Consider the following 14,775-nt stretch of genomic DNA (forward strand, 5'->3'; position numbering starts at 1 on the left):
AAATTGGGTAAGAAATGGATGGAAAGACCATCCCATCGCGTGTAGCGTTGGACAGACTTTTCAGATGGTAGTGTCATATTACGTCGAGTAAAGTAATCAGAGCATGAAAACAAATTGCGAAATGATTTAGGCAAGATAACAGAACGTTGCGAAAAGCTCTCCTGCGAACCTTGGTAGAGCACTTCCCGCGTAAGGCAAAGGTCCCGAGTTCGAGTCTCGGTCGGGCACACAGTTTTAATCTGCCAGGAAGTTTCATATCAGCGCACACTCCGCTGCAGAGTGAAAATCTCATTCTGGAAACATCCCCCAGGCTGTGGCTAAGCCATGTCTCCGCTATATCCTTTCTTTCAGGAATACTAGTTCTGCAAGGTTCGCAGGAGAGCTTCTGTAAAGTTTGGAAGGTAGGAGACGAGATACTGGCAGAAGTAAAGCTGTGAGTACCGGGCGTGAGTCGTGCTTCGGTAGCTCAGATGGTAGAGCACTTGCCCGCGAAAGGCAAAGGTCCCGAATTCGAGTCTCGGTCAGGCACACAGTTTTAATCTGCCAGGAAGTTTCATATCAGCGCACACTCCGCTGCAGAGTGAAAATCTCATTCTGGAAATATCCCCCAGGCTGTGGCTAAGCCATGTCTCCGCTATATCCTTTCTTTCAGGAGTGCTAGTTCTGCAAGGTCCGCAGGAGAGCTTCTGTAAAGTTTGGAAGGTAGGAGACGAGATACTGGCAGAAGTAAAGCTGTGACTACGGTGCGTGAGTCGTGCTTCGGTAGCTCAGATGGTAGAGCACTTGCCCGCGAAAGGCAAAGGTCCCGAGTTCGAGTCTCGGTCGGGCACACAGTTTTAATCTGCCAGGAAGTTTCATATCAGCGCACACTCCGCTGCAGAGTGAAAATCTCATTCTGGAAGTCAGGAGGAATCTGCTAAACGTCGATTACACGATAAATCACACACATCTAATGGTTATTAATGTAACTAATTACTTAGGAATTATAATTACGAATAACTTAAATCAAAAGCCATCACATATATAATAATGTGGGGAGCTCTAACTAAAGATTGCGTTTTATTGCCAAATCACTTAGAAGACGCAACAAGTCTACGGAAGAGACTGCCTACACTATGCTTTCCCCTGCTCATCTGGAATATTGCTGTGCGGCATGGGCTCTGCATCAGACAGGACTGGCGGAGGCGATCATTAAAACAAAGGCGTTTTTCGTTGCGGTAGGATGTTTTTATGCAATTTTAATCTCCAACTTTCTCCTCAGAACGCGAAAGTATTTTGTTGACACCCATCTACATAGGGAGAAATGCACTACGTCATCAGGCCACAAGTAGCCCATCGGGACCATCTGACCGCCGTGTCATCCTCAGCTGAGGATGCGGTTAGGCGTGTGGTCAGCACACCGCTCTCCCGGTCGTTACGATGGATTTCTTTGACCGGAGCCGCTACTATTCGGTCTAGTAGCTTCTCAATTGGCATCACGAGGCTGAGTGCACCCCGAAAAATGGCAACAGCACATGGCGGCCCAGATGGTCACCCATCCAAGTGCCGGCCACGCCCGACAGCGCTGAACTTCGGTGATCTGACGGGAACCGGTGTATCCACTGCGGCAAGGCCGTTGCCCATGCCTCAGAATATTTTTGTCTGAAAATTCATTAAACTTTGTAAGTAATACTAACGTTGTTAATACAGTAGAGCGTCGATTATCCGAAGTAATTGGGGGACACGGGTTTTCGGAAAACTGGTTTGTTCGGATAATCGAACTGTACATGTTTATTTGCCAAAAAGAAGTACTGTACCGTAAATTTATTCATAAAAACAGGCATCTCTTTTGGTATTACAAAGTAACATACAAAGGCAACTTCAGTAGGAATATATAGTAATAATCTCGTACTTGTCCCTCATAGAAAGGACAACACGTTCACGTTAAGCATTTTGTATCGTCAAGTTCACTTCTTCACGCAGCAGCACACAAGCGGTCGTAACAGAGAACAGAAGGTCACTGTTCGCACCGTGAGAAGCTCTTCTTGGGCGCGCGCAATCTGTCAAACTGCGCGGAGCGGCATGCCTCAACTCTAAGCTGGCGCAGCTGTTGCTGTGAACAGCTTTGATACTGCCGCTACTTCTACTGCCAGTGCCAAGCCGAGAGCAGTGTGCTGATTGTTGAAACACAGCGACTGGCGGCTTGGCCGGTCAACAGCGCCTTGTGAAGGCCCCATTAGAAGCAATGTTCCTCCAGCGGTGGCCCAGTGCGGCGACTACTGTGGGAAACTTGGTTTGGGAGTGAGGGGGATGATGGACGGTAGGGTGGGAGAGTAACAGGTGTAAGCAAGTACGCAGTTCGGTTAAGCGGTCGTTCGGTTGACCGTCGTTCGGATAATCGACGCTCTACTGTATTTCAGTTTTTTTGTACTTCATGTCTAATTACTCGTATCTGCAGCCGTCTCGCCCTACAGGACTCCGAATTGTAACGTGTAACATGGCGTTGTGTAACATAACTGTATCAGTACGTGACAACAGCGTCTTGTAAACGAGTTCCGAATTCGAAGAGTTTGTTCGCACATGGAGTACGCTCTCCTTCAGCATGTCAACGCCGGACCACACCACACGCCAGCGCTGTGATCTCTGCAACAATCCGACGCCTTCGGTTCACTGTCATCGATCGTTCTCCAAACAGTCACGACTTGCCCCTATCCGATTTTCATCTTCTTCTTAAACTTGAAGAACACGTTCGAGAAACTCAATTTGATGGTGATGAAGCGGTTCTACCAAAAGTGGGGTGATGGCACCGTCAACGAAGACAAAAATTCTAATGTGTCGGTATCAGACAAACCAGTCTGCCGTTGGGATAAATGTGTTCGTCGCTAGTGACAATATGTTGAGAAATAAATATGTACACTTGAAGAATAAAGATGCAGAATGTCAATAACGTTTGTTTTATTTAAAAAGCTTTAAGAGTTTTCGCATAAGAAATCGGAGTCATTACTTTTCTGCAAATCCTCATAAAAAATAAGAGAAATCAGAGCTCGCACGAAAAGATTTAAGTGTTCGCTTTTCCCACGCGTTGTTCGAGAGTGGAACGGTACAGAAATATCTTGGATTTGGTTCGATGAACTCTGTGTCACGCACTTCATTGTAAATTGCCGAGATGTCATGTACGTGTACTTGTTGAAGATAGCTGACTCAGATTTATCAATAAAGCGCAAGTAACACTAAGTACACTATATTAGTTGTCAATAGCTTTGTCTGTAGCAAACTCCTGGTGTCGGCATTCCGACACCCAAAATTCAACACTATAATGAAGCATTCAACCCACTTGAAATTTGTAGCATGCATTTGCGGCGACGAGAGATTCACATGATTGGCATCTCAGGCACCAGTAACGCCACCTGGAAGCGCTATATGAAGTGGGAACACACAGTCGTACGGATCTAATGGAATTGTTCTATCGTGCGGTTTTTTTTGCTTTAGGATGCCTGTTAGACGACAGCCAGCGGCTTATGAGCACGTTTTGTAGTTTGGCCGAGGAAGGATAGCTGTCTACAGGAGTTATCCTTCAGACAGATCGGTCGTCGTGCTGGACGGCGGCCGGCCGGAATGGCCGAGCGGTTCTAGGCGCTACAGTCTGGAACCGCGCGACCGCTACGGTCGCAGGTTCGAACCCTGCATCGGGCATGGATGTGTGTGATGTCCTTAGCTTAGCTAAGTTTAAGTAGTTCTAAATTCTAGGGGACTGATGACCTCAGATGTTCAGTCCCATAGTGCTCAGAGCCATTTGAACCATTTTGTTGGACGGAACCGGGCAACTGCGATGCGGATCCGTAATCGACGGATGCAAGAGGGAAAGACGGACCGACGGGACCGTCTCCATCCACCTCGCTGCGCCACCACACGTGAAGATAGACATATTGCATGAGTGGCAGTGATGGATCGCTCTGCCACATGACGAATCATCTCACAACAAATTCGGTCTGTTGCGCAACAAGCAATATCCGCGACCGTAGCAGCCGCGCGGTTCCGGACTGCGCGCCTAGAACCGCTAGACTACCGCGGCCGGCGGTGCTCAATTATGGATGGCCTGAAAAATATTCGGTTCTCTGCCGAAATGCGTTTTGAAGGATCCAAGTCTTTGCTTGGAGAATAGTTTCAACAACGACAGGGTATTTGTTTCATTTGTTTCCATGAGCGCTGAACATATGCAGAAAGATGTAACACTGAACGTGATAACTTCAAGGCTCCAGTCTTGAGGCACGAGGCAATGAAAACGTTAAAATGATGGTAGTTAGTGCACAGAGCCGTGTGTAGTTGGGGGAAAGTTTTCATAAACTCCAAGCATGTCATTCGTATGTGCCTAATAGAATGTCATGTTTATTCTGACGTCTGCATCCAGTAGCACTGTTCTTGTGAACTGTGGGTAGTGCACTGTTTTCTTAAGAGAAACCAATACTATAGATGTGCTACACTAGTACTATAGAGTTTAGTACTGTAGAGCCTAAAACATAGCGTGTTAATAGAATGGATAAGTACTTCCACGCTTAGAAGAATATTATCAGTGCAACATTACAGCTGTTATTCGTGTGACATTTTCGTAAGACGATAACTGTTAATGCAACATTATAGTTTTTCCAAACACTTCTCACCATGTCTTAGAGCTGAATATCAATTTTAGAATTACTAACCTTTACCTTCTGCTTACGTCTTGGCAGCAGCAATCGACGTAATGTCCCTAGGTAAGATATTCCTCGCATTTTTTTATTTTGCACTCTACTCATTCTATATTTTTCAGCTGATTTCTGCCGTTCTTCAGGTCTTAGGTTTTAGTTTCTCTCACCAAATGTCGTATTTTGTATTGTATTGTATTGTATGTTAACCGGGGACGTAGAAACGACGGAGAGGCTCCGTCCCCGTCGCAGCTGCAGTGGTCCACAGCCCCACGACGACTACCGCAGTCCACTTCACCCCTCCGCCACCCCACACCGAACCCAGGGTTATTGTGCGGTTCGGGCCAATGCCCCCCCCCCCCCCCCCCCCAGGAACGACTCAGACCACACGAGTGTGACCCCTATTTTTGCGTGGTAGAGTAAGGGTGGTGTACGCGTACTGGAGAACTTGTTTGCGCAGCAAATCGCCGACATAGTGTAGCTGTGGCAGAATAAGGGGGACCAGCCTGCATTTCGAGGCAGATGGAAACCGCCTAAAAAGCATCCACAGACTTGCCGGCTCACCGGACTTCGATACAAGGCCGCCGGGCGGATTCGTGCCGGGAACCAGGCGCTCCTTCCCACTCCGGAAAGCCGTGCGTTAGATCGATCTGCTAACCGAACAGGCTAATATCGTATTTACTCGCAGTATCATTAATTGTGAGGATTCAGTACTGAAAATGAACTGCTTGTAATCGGATTCGCAATGCTTGTTGCAGAATTTTGTCTTTTCCTTTCAAGTTTATCAGTGATTTTGTCTGGCAAGGGAAAAGTAGTAATTTTTTCACACAGTAGCACACAGGGCGTTTCGTGGGACTCATTATATAGTGAGAATGACAAAAATTTATGGTATCACCGCAACTGAAGTATGAAGTAAGTGGGAACAGATAAAAATATGTATGCTTTAGGAAGGAGTTTCTGGAAATATCGAAAACATTAATTACTTCTGAGAAGTCTCATTCCTTTGTGTAAATGAAGCATTCATTTTCAACAATCTCTTTTGTGATTGTAATTCAAGAGAAGACCACTGTTTGATATACGTACTAAGATAAACACGTCGTGATAGTTCAGTATACATTGTCAAAATCAGTGTTATACCGATTAGTGTGTAGATATTGTTAGGAAGTAGACTTATAGCAATAAAACTACCGCCTGTACATGTGTTTATGGGTTTTCAGTAGCTGCTGTCATAAAACTATAAAAACTACTTTATAAGTGTTGCTGTGGCGCATGTAAAAGCAAATCCCCGAGATTAACATGAAGTCGCTGGTTGTGAATATTGTGCCTAGATAAGCTAGCGATTGTAGTTTTAAATGAACAATATCTGAACGACTGCTGCAGTCATCGAAATATGCAGAAAAATATCATTGTTAATCCGGCAGGAAAAAGGGAAATGTATGCAGTGACTCATATTTATAGCAATTTTTCGATGTTTATTAAATTATGTGCTCCTTACATCATCCCGTATGAGGACGCGTTCAAATTACTGGTATCGTCAGCACTGCTAAACTTGAATTTTCAAGTGTATGTAAGTAGTGAGCGATTAGAAAATGGAATTACAGTGGTTACTTGTAATTTGATACCCAAAGTGGTCTCAGTCAAGAGTCGGTTTTGACACAGTCTGGGGCTTCAGAACTCTAAGCTTGGAAGTTTTCGCTTTCTTTACCATTTTTACATAGCAACACAATCGTACTTTCTTACATTTTTCTACAACATATTTGATTAGCCCCTACCGTAAATAATCAGTTTACGAGAAGTCATAAAAGAGTTGTAATATATAGCACGACCACTGTGTTCTCATAAGATATTTTTCTTATATTCCAAAGCATATGACTGTTGGATGAAATGGACCAACCTGCCAAAGCTCTAAGCTGAGAAAACTGGCGTTCCTCTGCAAGATAAGCAACGTAATGAACAACTAGTGCATGAAGCGCTGTCGATCTCATTTTGGACGAACCTGATAGTGCCAAGGTAGTGGGGAAATCGTGCAAACATATTGCCAGTCCATCTGAAAGCTCTTCTACAAAAAATCGTTTCAGCTATAGTAACATCAGCAGTCACCTATATAATAGCGTGGAACCCGGAACAGATGAACAACAGAAACCATTTCTATACAATACCTTAAAATTAACTGTAGGTTCCGAAAAACTGAAAAAACGTGACAGACAGATTTTAATAATTTGCTTGCTTGTAGAATTTTACAGTAGGAGAAATAAAGTGCCAATACATTCCAAGATCTAAAATGCGAAATTAGTTGCGAGACATTTTCACCGTTACAGTTCCGTTTTAGGTTATATTAGTTGTTCTGCTATAAACTTTCTCACTTATTGAACAAAATCAAATGAAAATGAATAAGAAATAAATTCTAAAATATTTTGTTATAAACAAACACATTTTAATAGATGCCATTTCATTTATAGGTGCAACCCGGCCCAGTGTCTTTCTGATAGTATGTATGTAGGATTACTTAAACAATGGACGCTGTACCTTCATCCTAGCGTACTGATAATCATCTAATTAATTATAAGGTACGGATTAGGTGATTAGATAACATACCACACCGAGACGTTTCTCACGAGATAATGAATGGCCATGGAAGGTACGTCTGTAGATTTCCCAATCTACGAAAGTATTAGAGATTATTTGTGACCTGAGAAGTTCCAAATAATACGGCTTGAGCACTGGAACAGGCTGTTGTTTGCTCATTGACTCACCGATTCCTCAGTTCATTTTGTTTGTGTAAGTTTACATCACCACATATCACTGTTTCTTATTCATTAAAGCAGCTGCACCATTTCTAATTTAGATGTGGTTGTCGGCCTAAATCAGGTAGAAACAGAAGAGGTATTTTCTGTATAGTAAAGTTTCCGGATTGAATTCAGATGAGCTTTGGGTTATGTAAGGACAAACATGAAACCTACAGCTCTGATCTAGCTCCTTTTGTGTGTCTGTAGTGTAAGATGAACGCATCTGTTGCAGTTCAGTGTAGGTATGAGAATATAAATTCTTGGGAAAGGGAATCATTCAGAAGGAGAAATTGTTCATGTTATACTTCAGAATTTTGTCGGGGGCTTTGATTGTCAGGTCTTAGTTATAAGCAACAACTGAGTAGCTCTGTTTCGTGGTATGACCAACAGAACATTAGAGGGTATGTTACGGCTTGAATACATGGTGATACTGTAGTTTCCGACAGGTAACAGCTTAACGAGGTATCAATAAAAGTAAGTAATATTTTATGTGATCCATCAATTTCTCCAGGAGTATTTTATGACGAAATGAATCTCGGGATAGCCTGGTATGAGTGTGCATAGGACACAATATTTCGGCAATCGACCACGTTGCCATCATCAGGTGCGCTGATGCACTGACCGGCGGTGGGCCGGCGCCGGTCACTACATCAGCGCACCTGATGATGGCAACGTGGTCGATTGCCGAAATATTGTGTCCTATGCACACTCATACCAGGCTGTTCACCCGAGATTTATTTCGTCAGTAATATTTTAGTTCGGATACTATACAAAAATGTTCTCCTTAGATGGATGATCAGCGAGGCTCACTGCAGTGCGGATAACCAGGGTTGATTCCTGGTACTGCCAGCGAATATTCCTTGGTAGGAAGATTGCTGTGGGGAGCAATCAGCATGGAGATCCCAACTGAGGAGCTACTCACAGGTTAGTGTCGGTTCCTAAGTCCTTCATATCACATCTGATGACGACGTTGGCAGAAAGTGACATGGCGGTCAGTCGGGGCTGATTATTCTTTCTTGGGCCAGAACGCGGAACCTTACCTTACTTTTCTACACGAAAAAATCCCAATGCGTATCTTGTCCACTGAACACACAATCTATCAGGTTGGTGCATAAATTCGCAGCCTTTTTTGTTTTGCTTGTCGGTATTCCGGCTACAATGTGTTCATTTATCGGTTTTCACTATTTTATTTGTAGTTCACTGTTGCTATTTGAGTTTAGATGCTGTCATTTTGTCACATGGAGGTAGTGAGTGGAGGTCTTATTATATTCGACGCCACATTGGGCGACCTGCTCGCCGGATGGGGATGAAATGGCACAGACAACACAACACCCAGTCCGTGAGCGGAGAAAATCATTGACCCAGCTGGGAATCGAAGCTCGACTCGTAGGACGGCAATCCGTTACGTTGACCACTCAGCTATCGGGGTGGACATGGCAACGACGACGTTGGGGAACGAAGTAGTATCTGCTAAGTAGCCCCACACCCACAATCGCTGTCTACACAGTCACAGACGGTGCAGTATGGCACAGAGGAGATGCCTAGGAGACTTTCTGCGGTGGAGGGCCATAGAAAAACAGGAATCAGGACACACTTAAAGTGATGCGGTCCGATGGCTTAATGTGAATCGTTCAGTTGTTCCTCGGACGGGTGACACTTTATAGAGATCGAAACTGTAACCTGAAGTCCAGGGCAGGGCCGACCACGTGTGTCTCCAGAAGAGACGACCGTTATTTATCTGTGAGGACACGACAGTACGGCCTTAGTACTGGACGGCGACTGGTTTGTGAGCTCGCGGCACCTACTGGATGTCTTGTATCGAGGCAAACGGTGTGCAAAAGGCTTCGGCAGATTGGCTTTAACTGTTGGAGACCTACTGTATGTATACCTCATAAGTGTCTTCACGGAATGGACTGTCTAGAGTGGAGTCTTCAACATGGCACCCCGACACTCGAACAGTGGGCCAATGTTGTTTAACAGATGAGTCTCGATGTGGTCTGGCGAGTGATTCTCGATAGATTCGCATCTGGAAGGAAAGTGTAACACGATGTCGAAGCCGAAACATTGTGAAAAGAGACCTTTATCGAGGAGGATCCCTAATGGTGTGGGTGTTTACGCCTCTTACAACTCTTCATGAAATTGTATGGGTGAATCGGCAAGGTTTAACTGCTGTCAAGTATCGTGATGAGATCTTCGGACCTCATTTGCGGTTATTTCGAGGTTCTGTCGGCCCAGACTTCGTATTTATGGACGATGATGGTCGACTTCATAGAGCACGGGTGGTCTTTTTTTTTATTTTTCTTAGAAACGGAAAATGCGGCACAGATGGCGTGGCCTGCTTGGTCTCTCGATTTGAATCTCGTAGAGGATGCCTGGAATGCAGTAGGCTTCCATCACGTCGGCATCCAGCAAACGCTTTCCAAGACGGCGAGCAGCTCTGTAGGAATAATTGGCGTTATTGCCTCGACATGAGATTGGTTACTGGTTACATCAGTCATAGCATGTCCAGTCGTTGTCAGCCCTGTATTGCTGCCAGAGGTGGCCACACACCGTACTGAGCACATTAACCAGTTGTCTGAATGTGTGTGCAAATCCGTTAAGCTGGAAACAACGAAGGACTTTTTGTCTACCGTTACGCATGCTGCAGTTGTTCACGATTTGTATTCCTTACTTGTTTCTACTTTACTCTCATCTGTTCATCCTGTTTTGTGGCAAAATAGACTCAACCTTACAAAATTTCCGTTTGTTGCTTTAATTTTGGACACTAGCGTGCATCACATTCAATATAGGTGATGCGAATTACAACCTCACGTCGTCCATGTTGGACTATTGTAAAGAAATGCGACTGTTTGTGATAAAAGAAGTTCAAATACAATAGTTATATGCGTCAGTCATTCTTTTTATTTCATCCTACGACGCGTTTCGAGGGTTCACACTCTCGTCTTCGGGTGGAACAGTGATATTGTGTTATGTATTTACTAGCTGTATGCATCCAGTTGTTTGTTGTAGTTTCATTCTGAATCTGTTCCAGTGCACGGAACCCTGCGGTTCATCGTAAATACACACGAACATAATGTTACTGGTTCGTATTCTGTGAGAAAAATTAAGTTACAAATTTATATTTATGACGAATCGTGGGGTGTGAGCAATGGAACAGATTCCAAATGAGACAGCAAAAAAACAACTGGCAGCGTCCTGCGAGCAAATTTGTAACACAATATCATTGATGCACCTGAAGGTGAGAATGTAAACTATCGTAGCGAGTCGTGGGATGAAATAAAAGGAGTGACTGGAGCGGATAAGTGTTTTACTTCAACTTTAATGGAAATCGCGCTGCTAGGGATGCAGTGTGATGTGAAGAATCATTAACAGCATCACTTCCTCCACGGAAGCGCAATCACACTCAAGTTGCACGATTTCTTCCATCTACGCAAGTCTACGTCTTTCGGTACTACGTACCAAAAGACTTCGGTCCTCAGCCCTACGATCTAAGAGCTGCTGCTGTGTAGGTAGGCTGGACGTTACGTACCGATAGCTTGGACGGCGATTAGCGGAGCCGTCAGCAGCGAGACAGCCAGGCAGACGAAAACCCTCCTCATGTTGGAGCCGCTCGATGGCACCTTCTCTGACACACTACTTTTGCAGATGTATGCTCGCCTTCCTATATAACCTTCAAAAACCTCTTGTCCCTACGCCTCCGCAGTCTCTGACGGTCATCACATGCGAAGATAAGAAACGATCATTATCTGCGACTGACAACTTTACAGCTTTGAAACCGTCTGGCTTTGTCTGCCTCAGTAAAGTTTCCCAACGGTGCTTCACAAATTCGTTAGCGTGCTGCCAGATAATGAACGCTTTTTGAAAATTTTAAAGTGTTATTTACTAAGCACATGTTTCGAAGAAGGCTATTATACGCAAAAGAAAGCATCCAACAATAGTCAGACAAGGTGAAAAGTAATGAAGATCCATTTTTGCAGCATTCAAGTAAATTCTTCAGCAGCTATATCTAAATACTTTTCTAGTCGGGAAAGGCAAAGTCCAATGTAATTAAGAAGGTTAGGCGTTCAAGAAGTGAGGAAATTTATACAATTACGGCAACCGCCCATTTAACAACATACACAGGGCGTGTATATTACATTTTTCCATTGTTTCCGTACATCTAAGTAGAAATGCGCAAGTGTCAACAAAAATATACGTCATTGTCACCGTATCATCCACATCCTCCAGTAGGTGCTCACCATCTGAGTTATGCAGAACCATGACATTAAGAATCATAAATGTCCCGTTCTTTCGTGTTTCAACTACCCTGTTCTCCTGCCAAGATTATTCTATGCAGTGACAAACTACAGATGTTTAGTTTTCTAGCGGCAACGTCACCTATGGGAATTTCCCATATGTATCCTCTTTATCATTTCATGTAAATTGCTTTCTACAAGCGCTACGGAATGCATTCTTGTACTTCTCCGCAGTTTTCGTGTTAAGCAATAGGCAAGGGCTCTCATACGATAGAGAGGTGGGGGGTGGAGGTGGGGGGGGGGTGCCTGGATCTGAGGGTATGGAGTGTTTCTAATATTTTGAAAGACTAATGACAACTAGCAAGTAGCCATAAAAATGTGCCGTAAAAATGAGCGTAATAGCGACTTTTAAATTTTTCACTGAAAGAAAAACACCTAATTGCACCATATTTTTCTTTCCCCTGAGAACAAGGGCAGAGAGCGACCCCTGCCCACCTCCCCAATAATTGCTCTCGGGTATGGGCGCCCTTGAGCAGTAAGAACTCTATGGAGAGTGTAGACCTTCAACTACGGCTATTCTGAGATTGCGTCAGTGTAGGTTTATTAACATGACAGGTTCAACTAGAACAAACCATACCATAAGTGGGCGTTGTGAAGCAGAAAAAATTTATATAATAATTTCCATAGGTAGTACTGGATAGGATCAACATAAAACACGAGAAAAAGAGAGAATCTGGTTCAACAATAGAAATGTGTGTTTATACTGACAATATCTGTGACACAATAAGCAACAATGGTAACATCAGTATATGGCAGCTCTTCTCGATCAGAGATAATTTCACTGTAGCGAGATTTGTCAGCTGACTTTGAGGTGAGCAGGGCAACTAATAGAGGGACCAGCACACCTGTATTTCTTCACTGCATGTAATGAACATTCACTGATTCTTCGGGGTATGAGTAACAGCCTTTAATGCCGTTTCCTTGTTATTTCTTCGCTCATTACCATGTATTTCACTGCTAATTATTTCTTCATTGTTGCCGTCGCTGTCATCACTATCGTCGTTATCCGCACTGCAGTATCCTTACTTCCCCTTTTGCCCCAACCATGAGCTTGCTGTGATGATGGTCTCGTACAATGAGACCATAGTATTATAAAGAACTGTTGTATGACATGGGTAATGTGTCACCTTGTATTATTATTTATAGGCTTATAGGAACAGTACCTAGTATTTGTTAACAAGCGTTTCTTTCACAGTGGCAACTTTGGCGTAATTGTGAAGAAAATGTGTTACTTCTCTGTAGATTTAATTTGAGAGAATAGGTTATGTAATTTCCCTGCGATATTTTACACATGTTATGAAATCGCCTCCCTCAATATGTGCTGCTAAATTCACAATCATTCAGCCACTTCTCAGATTTAATATGATGCTGTGAACAATGTAATACTTCTTCCCTGTCAAGTTATTTTCTTTATTCGTTTCATTAGCATTGTTTTTTAAATACTAAGCTTTCAGGCTTCCGACTGTCAATGCAGTGACGTCACTACTTCTTCTTCATCTACACGGATACTCTGCTAATCACATTTAAGTGCCTGGCAGAGGGTTCATCGAATCACCTTCACAATTCCCTATTATTCCAATCTCTTATAGCGCGCGGACGGAACGAACACTTATATCTTTCCGTACGAGCTCTGATTTCCCTTATTTTATCGTGGTGACCGTTTCCCCCTATGTAGGTTGCTGTCAACGAAATATTTTCACATTCGAAGGAGAAAGTTGCTGATTGGAATTCCGTAAGAATATTCCGTCGCAACGAAATATGCCTTTCTTTTAATGATGTCCAGCCCAAATCCTGTATCACTTAAGTGACAATCTCTCCCATATTTCGCAATGATACAAAACGTGCTGCCCTTCTTTCAACTTTATCGATGTACTTCGTCAGTCCTATCCGCAGCAGTATTCTAAAAGAGGACGGACAAGCGCAGTGTAGACAGTCTCCCTAGTCGATCAGTTGCATTTTCTAATTGTCCTGCCAATAAAACGCAGTCCTTGGTTAGCTTCCCCACAACATTTTCTGCGTGTTCTTTCCAATTTAAGTAGTTCTTAATTGTAATTCCTAGTTATTTAGCTCAAATTACGGCCTTTAGATTTGAGTGATTTATCGTCTAACCGAAGTTTAACGGATTCCTTTTAGCACTCATATGGATGTCCTCACACTTTTCGTTATTTAGGGTCAATTGCCAAGTTTCGCACCATTCACATATATTTTCTAAATCGCTTTGAAATCTGTTTTGATCTTCTGATGACTTTATTAGTCGATAAACGACAGCATTATCTACAAACAACCGAACACGGCTGTTCACATTGTCTCCCAAATCGTTTATACAGATACGAAACAGCAAAGATCCTATAGCACTACCTTGGGGAACGCCAGAAATCACTTCCGTTTTACTCGATGACTTTCCGTCAGTTACTACGAACTGTAATCTCTCTGACAGAAAGACACAAATCCAGTCACATAACTGTGACGATATTCCATAAGCAAGCAATTTCACTATAAGCCTCTTGTGCGGTACGGTATTAAAAGCCTTCTGGAAATCCAGAAATACGGAATCGATGTGAAATCCCATGTCAATACCACTCTACACTTCATGCGAATAATGAGATAGTTGTGTTTCACAAGAACTACGTGTCCCAAAGCCATGTTGACTGTGTGTCAATAGACCGTTTTCTTCGAGGTAATTCATAATGTTCGAACACAATATACTCGTATGTACAAGAATCCTCTTGCATATCGACGTTAACGATATGTGCCTGTAATTTAGTGGATTACTCCTATCACGTTTCTTGGATACTGGTGAGACCGGTGCAAATTTCCAGTCTTTGGGTACGGATCTTTCGTCGAGTGAACGTTTGTATATGATTGTCTAGCATGGAACTAACGCATCAGCATACTCTGAAAAGAACGTAAGTGGTATATAATCTGCACCAGAAGACTTGCTGTTGTTAAATGATTTAAGTTGCTTCACTACTCCGAGGATATTTACTTCTACCTTACTCATGTGGGCTGCTGTTCTTTATTCGAATTCTGGAATAT

General features: G+C 43.4%; 1 protein-coding gene and 1 pseudogene across 1 annotated transcript in view; both read right to left on the minus strand.

Moving 5' to 3' along the window:
- Positions 1-11,068, minus strand: part of LOC124606812 (membrane-bound alkaline phosphatase-like) — a 146,158-nt gene extending 135,090 nt beyond the window's left edge. The window contains exon 1 of the mRNA XM_047138880.1: positions 10,974-11,068. Coding sequence (XP_046994836.1) covers positions 10,974-11,043 — 70 coding nt within the window. The 5' untranslated portion in view covers positions 11,044-11,068. The remainder of the gene's footprint in view (positions 1-10,973) is intronic.
- LOC124607827 lies at positions 1,503-1,620 on the minus strand (annotated as a pseudogene).
- Positions 11,069-14,775: the final 3,707 nt, after the last annotated feature.

This window comes from Schistocerca americana, chromosome 3 (assembly GCF_021461395.2).
Source record: "Schistocerca americana isolate TAMUIC-IGC-003095 chromosome 3, iqSchAmer2.1, whole genome shotgun sequence".
NCBI lineage: Eukaryota > Metazoa > Arthropoda > Insecta > Orthoptera > Acrididae > Schistocerca > Schistocerca americana.